At 45.7% G+C, this 13,530-nt stretch overlaps 1 protein-coding gene across 4 annotated transcripts in view; it reads left to right on the forward strand.

Moving 5' to 3' along the window:
* PXYLP1 (2-phosphoxylose phosphatase 1) overlaps window positions 1-13,530 on the forward strand; it is a 53,824-nt gene that overhangs the window by 14,673 nt on the left and 25,621 nt on the right. For 3 of the 4 annotated variants that reach the window (XR_015715709.1, XM_087824964.1, XM_087824965.1), the window contains exon 2: window positions 10,754-10,885. Coding sequence is in view for 3 of the 4 variants with exons in the window: in XM_087824964.1 (XP_087681090.1) it covers window positions 10,807-10,885 (79 nt within the window). In the remaining variant the exon portion in view is untranslated. Of the gene's footprint in view, window positions 1-10,753; window positions 10,886-12,770; window positions 12,940-13,530 lie in introns of those variants that run through there. The other variant, XM_016209858.2, reaches the window with a different exon arrangement.

The raw sequence follows: 13,530 nt of genomic DNA on the forward strand, positions 1-13,530 counted from the left end.
TCCTATGGGCTCACTTATATGTGTGGAATCTAAACAAGTGAACAGACACAAGGTTTTTCACTTTGTGTTCATTGATACAAAGAACAGATTGGTGGTTGCCAGAGGCAGGGGATGGGGATGGGTGAAGAAAGTCAAAAGGTACAAACTTCCACTTATAAAATAATTAAGTCATGGGGATGTGATGTACAAATTGTGACTATTGTTAATAATACTGTATTACATATCTGAAAGTCTCTAAGAGAGTAGATGTTAAAAGTTATCACAAGAAAGACAAATTTCATAACTATGTATGGTGACAAATGTAAACTTATCGTGGTGATCATTTTGAAATATAGGGTGTCCCAAAAAAATGTATACACACTTTAACAGCTGATAGCTCAATTTTTAAAACGAAATGTATTTTAATAAACACTGCCTTTATAATTATTCAAAGTGTGTGTATACATTTTTTTGGGACACCCTGTATATACAAATATCAGATCATTATGTTGTGCATGTGGAACTAATATAATGTTAAATGTCAATTATACCTTAATGGGGGGGGGGAAGACAGTTGTGGGAGGAACAAGATTTTGCATTTTGCTTTTAAGTTAATCTGTTAGAATGATTCCTTTTTCTTAGAAAGAAGGTTTTCAGGTTATGTTCCTAGCTTGAAAAGAGGAAACTTAGATCTCTATCCTGATTGAATCAGCGATATGGCAGCCTGTGGTTAGTTATCACTGGGTTGGTGGGCAGAGCCAATCTTCTGTAACCAACAGAACTCACAATGCTGTTACTAGAATCAATCTATGACAAATATTTCTACCACTGTGGTGCCCTGTAATACCCAACTAATAATGCAACAGTTGCCTATTATTTCTTTATCTTGCCTAATTGTTCTGGCTAGTACTTCCAGTACTGTGTTGAATAAAAGTGGTGAGAGTGGGCATTCCTTGTCTTGTTCCTAGTCTTAGAAGAAAAGCTTTCAGTTTTTAGCACTGTGTATGATAAGAAACACTGACTTTGAAGCTGGTGCTTCATTACAGCTTTAACCCAAGCTGAATAAAAGTTTTAGAGCTTATAACAGTGTTAGTCCCTACTTTATTGTAAGGGCTCTGGAACTAGACTAGCAATTTGGATTCCTTCCCAAACTAAATGTTTGTGATTCCTACTTGCCAGCACTCTTAGCTTTGTCTTTGTTCTACCTGTCTTTTCATTGTTCTACCTGTCTTCTCATAAGTGCAAAGGCAGGAGAAAATGTTTTACGAGCTTGTTTTCGTAAAAAACAAGGGTCTCAGCACATGGAGGGCTGCTAGAGGTCACCCATGTCAGCCCCGCACATCACCCCCAGGCAGTGGCTGCCCACACTTGGACCACCTACCTCCTTGGGCAGGAGGGCTCATTCTTACTGATGCTGCCAGCCTCCCACTGAACCAACCAGCAGTTTTCTAAAAGATATTTTAAGGGCATGGAGTTCCTGCCCACGGATACCAGCATTGATTACTATCCATAGACAGCCCGGGGACCCATGCTTTGTCATGATCAAGTCATGGAATGGGCTGGCAGTGAGCACAGGGTTTTGTCAAAGCTCTGTAGATGAGTGTGCTCCCAGCCTGAAAAAGATCAGGCAAAATGCCTTGATCTGTGGCGTGCATGAGTCCTCCCATTCAGATATCCATCCAGAGCAAAATCCCGTTTCTGTGGGGTATTGTTAACATAGAAAATGCAGCTTTCAGATTTGTGAGTGGCTTTGGCAACCTGCACTTTCAGGTGTGCCTGCCTGATTCACATTGCGCATCTGTGATTCTCAGGCCCTTGTAAGAGCTTTGTTTTTGCCTTTAAAAATGTGGCTTTTACCCACATGAGCCTTCATTGTACACCACTTGTATTTGTAGTTTTACAGCCCTGCCTATTTAATCCTCTTATGTTTTCCTTGACATTTTGATACAGTTTGCTGGCAAAATAAAAAGAATCAGCCATATTTTTAAGTGGCTTTTTGGTGAGTAACTCCTGCCAACTGTGTGTTCTTTTTCGTTATTTAGGTACTTATAGTAGTTCTCAACGTTTTAAAATAAGAATGTCAGTTTCATATGTAGCTACTTCTAAAACTTAAGAAAGAACAAAGCAGCGAAGTTGGATGGAACACAGACTTCTCCCAAAATGTCAGGGGGGAAAAATCACTGAAAAGTACATAAAAGTGAAAATCCTGGCTTGATGAATTAGTTATTACAGTCTGGCCTGGTGCTGAGAAATGCTCAGCCACCTTGACCTGGAAAAAAATTTCAAAGGAGAAAGTGGTAGGAATGTGTCATTCACACATGAAGGGAAAAAACAATGTTTCAGGGATTTTAAAAAAATCTAAATCTGCAGATTACCTGCCTCCAATCCTTTGTGGAGAGAAACAGTTGGTAAATAATTCATGCCACACATTAAACACATGTAAAATAGGAATCAAAGGCCTGTTGGCAGAACGTGTACAGTCAGGAGGCTGATGGATGTTGCTCTGCCGTTTGTCACTACAAACCAGCACTGATGTTTTTCTTAAACATATAATTATGACTGTGCGCTTTGATTGCTAGATCTGGTACTGTCATCAGATAGCTGGGTTTGAGAATAATTTTTTAGAATAATTGTGTGTGTTGTCAAGTCTTCTCCATGTGTGGGTTGTTGCAGGCATCCCCTCGTTCCCTCGTTCCTAACAATTCCAATTCTGTGCAGGTTCCCCTGCTCTTCCCCTTTGTGGGCCTTCGCCAGGAGGTGAATCCCGATTGCTTTCACCCAAACATAGTGGCCAGTTCCCGGTGCTAGCAGTTGGTTTGGGCATGGGCCTGTGACACAGCTCTGGCCGTTAGACGTTAGGGGAATTCCACTGGAAGGTTTCTGGGAAGGCTTCCTTGCTTCCAGTAGAAACATGAGGCCTGCGAGTGTGGCCACAGTCTTATGATCCTTGAGGGTAGCCATCCTAGGGATAGGACAAATGCAGAAGACGGCAGAGAGCCCGGAGATGGAAAGAGCCGGCTTCCCAAAGGATGATGCCTTTGAGTTGCTGAATTCACTGATCCCAGAGCAGCTCTTTCTAACACTATTGCTCATTATATGAGAATGTTGATGAGTCCCGTTGCATTAGCTAGTGTTTCCTGTTACCTGTGGCCAAGTCATCGTCATAGAGGCATGAATTAAGATAAAACAAGAAATAAAACCCCAAAAAAGCAAAAGTTACCATAACCCTGTCTCATTTATGTCACAGCTAAGAGTGACATTCAGCCTGGTCAGTGACCGGAGCTCTCTGCCTAGTGTGGTTCATCGTGAATGCCAGTTTGCTTATTCATCACTACCCAAGAGGGGTCCCTAGGAAGAGGACCAGTGTCTCCTAGTGCTAGTGGCCAGTTCTGGTGAGGGTGTTGGTTTGGCTGCTCTAACAGAAGTTGAAATAACAACAACTTAAAAAGGTCGGGAGATTGATCCTTCTCTTCCAAAACAATTGGAGATGATAGGCAGTCAAAAAATGGGTGGCCTGCACCATGGGGTCATCCATTAGGATGTCTTCCACGTGCATCAAGAAAGCTGGCCCATCAGCACCCCAGTGATTCAGAATGGGGAGGTCAGAGTGGGATTGCACGTCCTCCCAGTCAGACTCACTGGCCAGAACTTGATCAGATAACACAGCTAGCCACAGGGAAGTCTGGGGAATATCATCTCTAGTGGGGTAGCGATGTATCCAGCTAAAACCTAGAGTGTTCTGTTAGGAAGAAGGAGAGCATAGACATTGGTGGCTAGTTAAAAGTGCCTGCCACACAGTGTGTCCTCTGCAGTGAAGAGGAATAACATGACAAAGACAGAGTGCTGGGTGCTGCCCTCTGGTTGTGCAGCAAGGCTTTGAGCCATGAAAGCCAGGCTCCCAGAGCCACCTGGAGCCTTGTGCTACTTCTGACCTGTCCTGGCCTTTCTTCTGGTCAACCAAGAGCACTTATTAGGAGCCAGTTACATATGTTAACCTCAGTAACCCTTACACAACCTATGAGATGGACTCTATGATTGTTTCCATTTTATAGATGGGAAAACTGTGGCTCAGTAAGAGATGGGTTCTAGACCTAGCCAGCTGACCCCTGAGCCCATGCACTTAACTGTGTGGTATGGGAAGGACTAAGACATGGAGTGGGATTTATGGGACGTGGCCAGATCATAGCGATTCCTAAAAAGCAGGGCCAAAGAGCGCTGGACCTGATGCTACCTTTTCCCTGGGTCAGCTTTGGCACCGATCTGCAGCACTGGCTGCTCCCCACCCCCAGTGGTTACCCCATAGCTAAGAGGTGGTTGTGGTTATTGCTATCCTGGATTAGTCACCTCTCACTACCCCAGGGTGGAAGACAGGTTGTTCCACAGGAGCAGAGGACCCGGGTGAGAGAGGAACCCTGGGAGTGTCAGCTGTGGGGCAGAGTGCAAGATGTTCCAGGGGAGGCCCCCACATGGCTATTAGGCACCTTTTAAGGCACTGCCCCTCCTGAGAAGAGGAGGGAGGCCTTTGGGTCTGTTCCTGTCCTATATTCCAAAAGGAGGCTGGAGCTGGGAAGAGATGGAACCCTGGCTTAGAAAATGAGGGTCAATCCACAAACTTGGTCTGTCTCTCAAGCTGGCACTGCTTGGTGGCATGGATCCTGGGATCAACCCCGACCCCCACTCCGGCCTGGAGGTCCATGGCTTTGTGCCCAGAGGGGACTCCAAGGACTCTGTTTGGTCCGCTTGGTGGTGCAACTCCTTAGGGTCAGTATGTACGCTGGCCTGGGCAGAGGGAGTGAGATCTTTTCAGTTCACCTATCTGGATTACAGGCCACAGGCAAACCCTTCCTATGGCAAACAGACCCGGGCAAAGTGGGGGCTCCTAGACCCAGCCCCCATGGGCCCTCTGGGCAGCCATCTTTCCCCAGCAACAGCAGACTCAGGTGCAGCTGTTGAGTGGCCTGAACTCATCCACTTCCCTTCTCTGGCTCCTCTCATTCACAAATGATGCACACTGTCCTACTACACCAGTCAGTACATCAGCATAGTCGCACTCGGTGCTGTTTCCCTAAATGCATTTACAAATGCAGCAGCTCCAATCTGCTCGTCAAGACTGAGCTCTGGCTGAGTCTCCTCGAGGAAACCTACCTACCCTCTCTGGACCTGAGTAGGCCTCCTCCCCTCCTCCATCCTCCTTCCCCGTTGGCACTGGTTTCATATGGCCTAATGGTCTATTTATATTTACTTGCTATATATTTATTCACTGATCAGATTGTGAGCTTCCCTTTTTTTACACCTTTTTCTTTAAACTTTTAATTTCAAACATACACGAAAGCAGAGGATCATATAATGCACCCTCAAGGATCCATCTGGGACCCAGCTTCAGCACTTGCTAACATTTTGCCAACCTTGTTTCATTAATTCCTCCTCACCCCCCCCCCCAATATTTTAAAGCAATTCCTAGATCTCATATCATTTTTACCATAAATACTTTCTACATTTCAGCTGTAAGCTTCAAGATGGCAGAAACTGTGTTCTGTATCCCATGTCCTGTGTCCTCAGCACTTCAGATGGTGCTCAACACCTACTGGCTCTTGGGAAATATGTTGTTTTGAATCGACTGATTGACTAGATGAACGAATTGCTTTCAGCATTTAGAACTGAGCCTGCAAATTAGCTGGAATTTGAATAACTGGAATGCGAATAACTGCTGGGAGCCCACAGCCTCCTTGGTGCCTATCCCACTGCCTGGGGTTTTCATGAGGTTCTGGAACCTGTCATTCAACAGACTTTAAAGCTGGCTTATTCTTAGCCAAGCATCTTTGATTTTGCAATTAAACTCTACTCTGAGGTGACCTTGGACAGTGAGGACTATTAAGATATAGCTTTTACCTTTGCTTAGTTCATATTTAGTTCACAATTATAGACTTGAGGTTTTTTAAAAATTATAATACTGTATTTACTTAGGCCAAAATGATTAGGACCAAAAAAAATCAAAGTATATAATATATCTAAAGCATTTTCTTTAATACCATCTTTCTATCTTGGTAATGGTATTTTAACTGCACAAGTGAGAGATAATTGAATGCACATTTTTCTTTCAAGCAGCTCTGGTCATATTTAAAACCCTGAATTCTATACTCATTGAGAGGGACCTTGAGACCAGACTCACTAGACGTGGCATTGCTAGCTCTAGGTAAAACTCCGTCCAGGGCTTGGGCTTTGGAAATCTCTGGTGGTAGAATGATAGCTTGTAAAAATGCCTTTGATACGATCTTTTTTCCTCTTCATTCAGAAATGCTATTTACCATAATATGATGAGAAGTACCTATTAACTAGAACTTTCTTTTCAAAATTATACTTAAAAAATTTTACTGTTTAAATCTGTTGTAAAGTTGAAGTATAGTTGGCTGTTTTATTGTTTGCTGTTTCATTGGGAATTCAGAGTAACAATTTTATTTCTGGATTTAAGATATTTTTACCATGTGGGTTTAGCACAGCGGACTAAGGCTGTGCCCAGGAGACATCTGATGACTGGCCACTGTTATATGTTCAGCCTTGGACACAAAACAGTTGTTTCCACTGAAGTATTTATAGAAATTGGATTTGGTCATGATGCCATATTGAGTCTAGAGCACCTTTTGCATGCAAGGCGATGGGACCTGAGAGGTATTTGGGGATTAGGAGATGTGGGAGCCGTGCTGAAGTATGTAGGTCGTAGTCCCGCAGCATCTCGGCCTGCTGAAGTGGCAGCGAGTTTTCCCAGGGACTTTATTTTCTCAACTGTGAGTGAGCAGACTGTGGGGTTTCTGCTGTGGGCCCAGAGACCTAGCTGTCACTTCGCATGACTGGGCAGGTGTGATGGAGTGTCCAGAAGAGCTGCAGCTGTCCCCAGGGGTGTGTGCACAGACCCCCAGGGAAGGAATATGCAGGAAGATGACCAGAAGGGCCCCACGGATTGTGTGACTTCCTAAGTGGCTGCACGAGCCTCCTTGCTAGGGATGGAAAAAGAGAAAGGGGTCTATAACCAGTGGGACCAGAACTTGGGCCAAAGAGATGGAGAAAGCCCATTGGCTGGTAATCCTATCTTCTTAGAATGAGGCCCAACAGAAGCTGACAGGGATGTTCCAGGCGGGAAACCCTGCGGCGAGGTGGGGGCACCACAGCTGAGTCAGCCCCAGGGAAGGCTCGCCAGGAACGGGCTGCAAACGTGGCTGCCTGCCCTGCTGGCTGGGGCTGGGCTGGCGAGCAGGGAAGTGGTCAGGATTTGGAAGAGGAACGGCGTGGGGCAGAAGCAGCAGCTCAGGGGAAAGGGCGAATCTTTGTGTTTCAGTGACAGTGTGGGGTCCCCCAGTCCCTATGATTCCTCCAACTCTGTGCCACTGTTCTGCAAATGACGACAGTCATTCCTCACCACCCTCCTGCTTTTTTATGCTCTGACCCCCTTCTTTTTTAAAGGCTGGATCCTGGACTCAGAAAAGTGGAGTCAGTCCCTTGTGAGGAAGGCACACAGAAAACAATTGGTTGAGCGGGGAATTATCACGGACCTGCCAGTCCCCTTTCCACTGTCAGGGCTCCTGTCAGTCTCTTTCACTAAAGAAGTGTCCCCAGTGAAGACACGCCCCAGGGCACCCTGGTCCCCATGCACCCTGGTCCCCATGTTGGACATGAACGGGGGTGCACACATACGCATTGGATGGAGTCCTAGCTCCAACTACAAACACAAATACCTTCCAATCCATGTGTATTTTGGATGATGTCATCATTATAGTTAGTTTTTAAAAATTAAGAACAAAGCATGACCTTCCTCTCCTAGTTCGCAAAGGACATAGGCTCCAGAAGAGGGCATATGTTCATTGCAGTGCTCAGTGTTGTCATCCCCCAACCCCCTAGGCTGTGTGCACACTCCCAGGGCTGTGATCACACCAAGCTTGTCCCTAGCACAAGTGGAGGGAGCGAGACTCTGACCATTATCTGGCATTTGGCAGCTGCCAAAAGAGAGTCAGAGGGGGAGGGCACAGAAACCCAGACAGTATCAAGGGGAAAGGGTGGGTGCTCCCAGATTGAGGCCTGTGTCCTCAAATACAAAGCATCAGATATGCAGAGATGTCAGTAGCCTGAAAACTAAAAGCAGTAAGGCAGTCACATGATCCCAGCCATCTGGTTAAGCCAACATGTCCTCAGTATTTTAAATCTAGAACTAAATATAGCCCCTTTTCCAAACAGCACTCAGCATATTGAAGAATGCAGACAAGTTGGAGCTTTGCATGCAGTGCCTGCAGATGTGGATGTGGAGACTAGACCCTGGCTTAGAAATTCCTAGTTAATGTGCAAGGCATTTCCTCTTTATTGTATCAGTTCTCTTTTGCTTGGTATCAAGCTCCCAGGTTGCTGTTTTAGTGGCTTAAAACAGCAACCATTATATTTGCTTGTGACATGTGGGCTGGCCATGCGGTTCTTTTCGTCTGGGCTCACCCTCCTGGTATCCATCTGCTAGTGGCGTGGCTGGGCTGGATGGTCTGGGATGGCCTTTCTGTCATGTGTGGTGATTGGCAGGCTGGTTGTTTGCAGCCTTGGCTGCACGTGGTCTGTCATCCTCCAGCCCCTAGCTGGGCATCTTCACATGGTGGTCTTAGAGTTCCAAAAGCAGCAAAGGAGGACAAGCCCCAGTACTTAAGGACTTTTCAAGCCTCTGCTTGCACCTCACTTGCTGTTGTCCCATTGGCCAAAGCCAATAGCTATTCCAAGCTTAGAGTCAATGTGAGAGAAGACCATTGAGCCAGAAAGGCATGAACAAATTGGGGGTCATCACTGCAACAGATCCACCATGCTAAAAGCCTGAGATTTAACTCAGCAAGTAGCAATTGTTTCCATCTAATGTCCATGTGAAGACAACTTTGAACCATCTTGTAGTTCATCCTTGCATGAAAAAGTGGTGTCTGGTAAAGCCAAGGAGTGCAGACTTAGTAGTTCTAATAGCCACAGCTGCCAGTAAGTGTGATGGAAAATCCTCCTGGTGGCTGGAGGCAGGAAATGGTTGAGGGGCCAGACCTGACCCAGCACCAGAAGAAAGACCTTGACCTCCCTCCCACACCCAAGCGCAGAGCAACCAAGAGGTGCGTCTGGTGTCTGGGGCCCTGAAGGAAGAGACCCCGCGAAGGCAAGGAGGGAAGTGTCCCAGGAAGAGGTGCAGATTTCTTAGGACACTAGGCACTGGCCCTTAGTGGGGGGGCAGTGACTAAAGGGGCAGAAGCAATGTTCCTTTGAAGGTATAAAATTGGTATCTGTTTGTTAACAGAGATGCTGGTTGCCAGATGTCCAGGCTCAGTTGTGAGATACACATGTATTTCTGTCACTCTTTTAGCAAATGTTCTCTATTGGCAGAAAGTCTGACATATCCCTTAAAGGAGTGGTTCTCAAACTCCCTTGCAGGGCCCTTGTGGGGGTGGAGGTGGGGGTAGGGACCAAGGGGCACCAGGGCTCTGGCTGCTATTTCATGCCCTGCAGATAGGCTAAAAACAAAAACAAAAAACAGCTTTATTGAGATAGAATTCACGTAGTGTACAGTTCACTCTGTGCGCAGTTTAGTAGTTTTCTATATTCTCAGAAAGTGGTGCATCCCTCACCACGTCAGCAGATGAGCGTTCATCTGATCGTTCTGAAGGAGATTGTATTTGAAGAGATTCTGCCCATAATATCCAGTTGGAAATGACTGTTTTAATTTTATTTTAGTTGAAGAGCCTTTTCTGAAGATAGTGTCATTTTCAAGTTCTATTTCAAATGCCAATCAGCCCGGGAGATAAACTTGGTATCTATGAGTGATGGGGTAAAACCTATAGCAAATATTTATTTTTTTTCACAAAAGGATCAGTTAGGGCCTCATTCAACATTTTTTTTTTTTAAATATCTTTTATTGATTTCAGCGAGGGGAAGGGAGACAGAGAGAGAGAAACATGAATGATGAGAGAGTCGTTGTTGATCAGCTGCCTCCTGCAGGCCCCCAACTGGGTATCGAACCCACAACCCAGGCACGTGCCCTTACGGGGAATCAAACCCCGATCTCCCATCTCCTGGGTTCTAGGTCGATGCGCAACCACTGAGCCACGCCCGGCTGGGCCATTTTGCCTTTTTTAAAAAGTCCTTTTGTATAGTTCTGAGGTGGTTAGAGAAAATTAGAATGGGTGGGTGGGGCTGCAGGAAGACCCATGGATAGGCTGAAATAGCTCAATGGGGCAAGGTCTCTAATTAGCAGAGGGGACTACTTAAAGGAGTGAATCCTCTGGCACACCCCAGCTGTCCCTAAAGACATTACTGTGGGATATGTGGCAGTGATTGACATTCAGGTTAACGTTGAAAATAAAGAAGACCACAGTCATCTTGGCAAAACATTCATCAAAAAAGTTGGAGACAGAGTTGTGAGTCAGAATGGGGTGAGCGTAAGCTGGTCCGGGAAACGTTTCATTGTCTGGCACACTGTAAGTGCTCAATAAGATTCCTTTACCTTTTTCTTTGGAAAGGTCATGCTGTAAAGTATCTTGTTCCACGTTGATATCAGACAAATGAACCACTCACAAACTGATTTCCTCTTATTAATTTGATGGACCCATTCTTGGTGGCCTCATTTCAGGGCAGAGACGGAACCCACAGCTCCCTATTATTCTCTCACGAGGATCCACGTCGGCCTGCCAGAGGCCTGGGCTTAATTGGATTATTTTCAGTTGGCAAATTTGGTTTTCCAGCTCCGAACACATGTTTATTGCCTCTGCTTTATTCACAGGGCATGTTCCCGATTTGAGGTGAAACCATGAGGAGGAGATAGAACAAATAATAATGCTTTTCCGCAATCGCTTCTTGCTGCTGCTGGCCCTAGCTGCTCTGCTGGCCTTCCTGAGCCTCAGCCTGCAGTTCTGTGAGTATCCGGGAGGGGAGGGGGTTCTCTCTGGAGTAGAGCACCCTCCAGGCAAACAAGTAGGCCCAGAGCAGTTGTTGTCCAAGTGAACAGTGGGTTTAAAACAATGAGTCTTTTTATTATTGGTGCTAGTGGTGGATGGCTGACAGCAGGAGTCTCAAACCACTGAGTGGTTGTTTGGGTGTCTTTCTCGGCTGTGAGGAATTAGAGTGCACTGCACGCTAGGCCCTGTGACCTGCGTTTGGCTTCTGCACAGATTCCTAAACTGCCTGGCTATTCCCAGATTCTTAGATTTCCAGATGCACTGAGTGGCCCAGGTTGTTTTCTTGTCATGCCGAGCCACAAAGAGCAGAGGTATTTGGCCCTCTGGCTGGTTCTTTGCTAGTTGGGTGTCCATTTTATGTTCAGTGGGCTGTGGGTTGGAGTTGTTGGGGCAGAGAGGGGCATTAGGTATGAAACTCAGACCCCTGTCTGCAGGGACTTTGTATGGGAAATTGGATGTGGTGAGGCAAGAGTGTGACTCATGAAGCCAGGCCACGGACCTCACCGCCTAGCACTTTCCCCTTCCCTGAGAGGGAGCCTGTGCTCATGCTGGGCGCAGATCTGTGCACTGCACTGCTCCCCCAAGAGCAGCCGCCCTCAAACACAGATCTGGCCCTACAACCCTTGGTTGTAACCCTTCAGTGGTGGCCCATGGTCTCTGAGGCCCTTCGCCATCCTGTGGCCTCTCTCACCTTGGACTCGGTGACACAGCATTGCCAAGTTGCTAGGCATTCTCTCCATATCCAGTCTGTTCTCTGTGCCTGGATCCCCCGGGCCCCTCTGCCTGGAGTGCTCTCCGCCTCACCTCCCTTTTTTCCTCTCCTCCACTTGGTTCACTCAGCCCTTTTCTCTTCTAGGAATTTCCCGTGGCCCCCCAGCTTCTCTGATGTACATCGTCCTGAACCTGTTCCCCTCCTTGCACCACCCATGCAGTATCATTATTTTCAGTTCTTGTATCTTTTCCTCCTATGAGACTGTCTGCTTCCTGAGAGCAGGACCACATCCTGTTTCCCCTGTACCCGAGGGACTGCACTGCACACCACTCAGTAGTGTTTCATGATGTTTGTTAGATGAATGAATCTCTACCTGCCCTGAAAAGCAGGCTGACCCTGCTTCCCTTTCCTCCTGGTACTGATACTTGAAGTCAACAAAACCTCTGTGCCATGCTGAGAATGGTGTTCTTGCTGTTGCCTGCCTTCCCTCCATTTACCTCCTCACCTTATGGGCGGGAGACGAGGGGTTGGCACCCATCACCACCAAGGAAGGCTCTGTGAGGAGGTGGTGTTCTGCTGCAGTTTGAATGATAGAAAGACAAGCAGGTGGCTCAGTGAGTGGGATGTCCCAAGTGTGCCAAGGAAAGTGGGAAAGACTTGGCACATGAAATAAGTGGCTTGAAGAGAGGAGGCTTTGAGCAAGTTTCCCTGATTCCTCTCCAGTTTGTGACAGATTCCATGCACACATCTGGTGCATATGACAGGCTATTTCCAACAGTAAAGAGAATTTAAAATACTCACTTGCTCCTTCCAGAACTGGAGAAGTGGCCAAGAGAAGGTGGACATAGGAAGTTTAAAGATACTCCAGATGGTTAACAAACCATAAAATAGGAATCCTTTCCAAAAAGTGTATTAGGACTCGGTCCTTTAATTGTTTATAGCTTTTTATTAAAAATTTTCCATCCTTTGGTTGCAGATGTGGGAGGTTCCAATCAGCCTGGATTTTTATTCTGAGGAGGTGACGGGATCTGAGACGTGAATGGGGGCTACTTGTGTTCGCTGCGTTTCTTTTGCATGAGGTGGTTTCCACGTCACTGAATTGGCCTGTGTGTTTTGCTTATATAACTCTTGTGAAAGTCCCTTCTGTTTTAGGAGAGCCAATTTTCAGCCATACTTTCTGAAAGGAAAATTTTTCAGGGTAAATTACCCTGCTTGGGTCTTAGCTCTTTCCTTCTCGGATACGTTGGAGTTCGGAAAGCTATTAAGATATGGATACTCTTACTGCTCTTCTATTTCTAGGTAAAATGTAATTTGGGGACTTACACGTTTCTGTGGAAATGGAGTTTAATTGCTTATTTAATTGCTTTGTTGGTTGCTAATTTTTATGGTGTTAGAAACTTTGCTAATTCATGCTATGAAAGGATATGCTTGAGTAATACTTGTTTTCATTCCTACCCTGAAATATAGGGACTTTTTCTTCACCATTTCTTTTGGCTAATTTTTGAATACTAAACTAGCACTTATAATTATTTTAGAGGGTATAGTTGATGCAATCAGATATAACTCGGTTTTCTCATGCTTTAAGTGAACGGTACAGCTTTGCTTTCTGCAATGATTGTATGTTTTATTTTGTCATGTTGGTAATTTTCTTTTTCTGATGGTTTGAACATGAGAAAGTTATGACCCAAGGTAACAATTTTAAACATCAGGTTGTTTAAATATTTGTATTTCTCTTGATAAAGAAATGATGAGCCCACGTATATTTATTAAGTGTGTATGTGCGTTGGGCATTTCTGTACACTGTCAGGGGTAGAGGTGGTAGAGAAAGGATTTAAAAAAAGTTAAGATGCAGTTCACAGTTTCTCAGAATATGTTTATTTTAAATGGTGC

Source organism: Miniopterus natalensis, chromosome 15 (genome assembly GCF_054644295.1).
Source record: "Miniopterus natalensis isolate mMinNat1 chromosome 15, mMinNat1.hap1, whole genome shotgun sequence".
Classification (NCBI taxonomy): Eukaryota; Metazoa; Chordata; class Mammalia; order Chiroptera; family Miniopteridae; genus Miniopterus; species Miniopterus natalensis.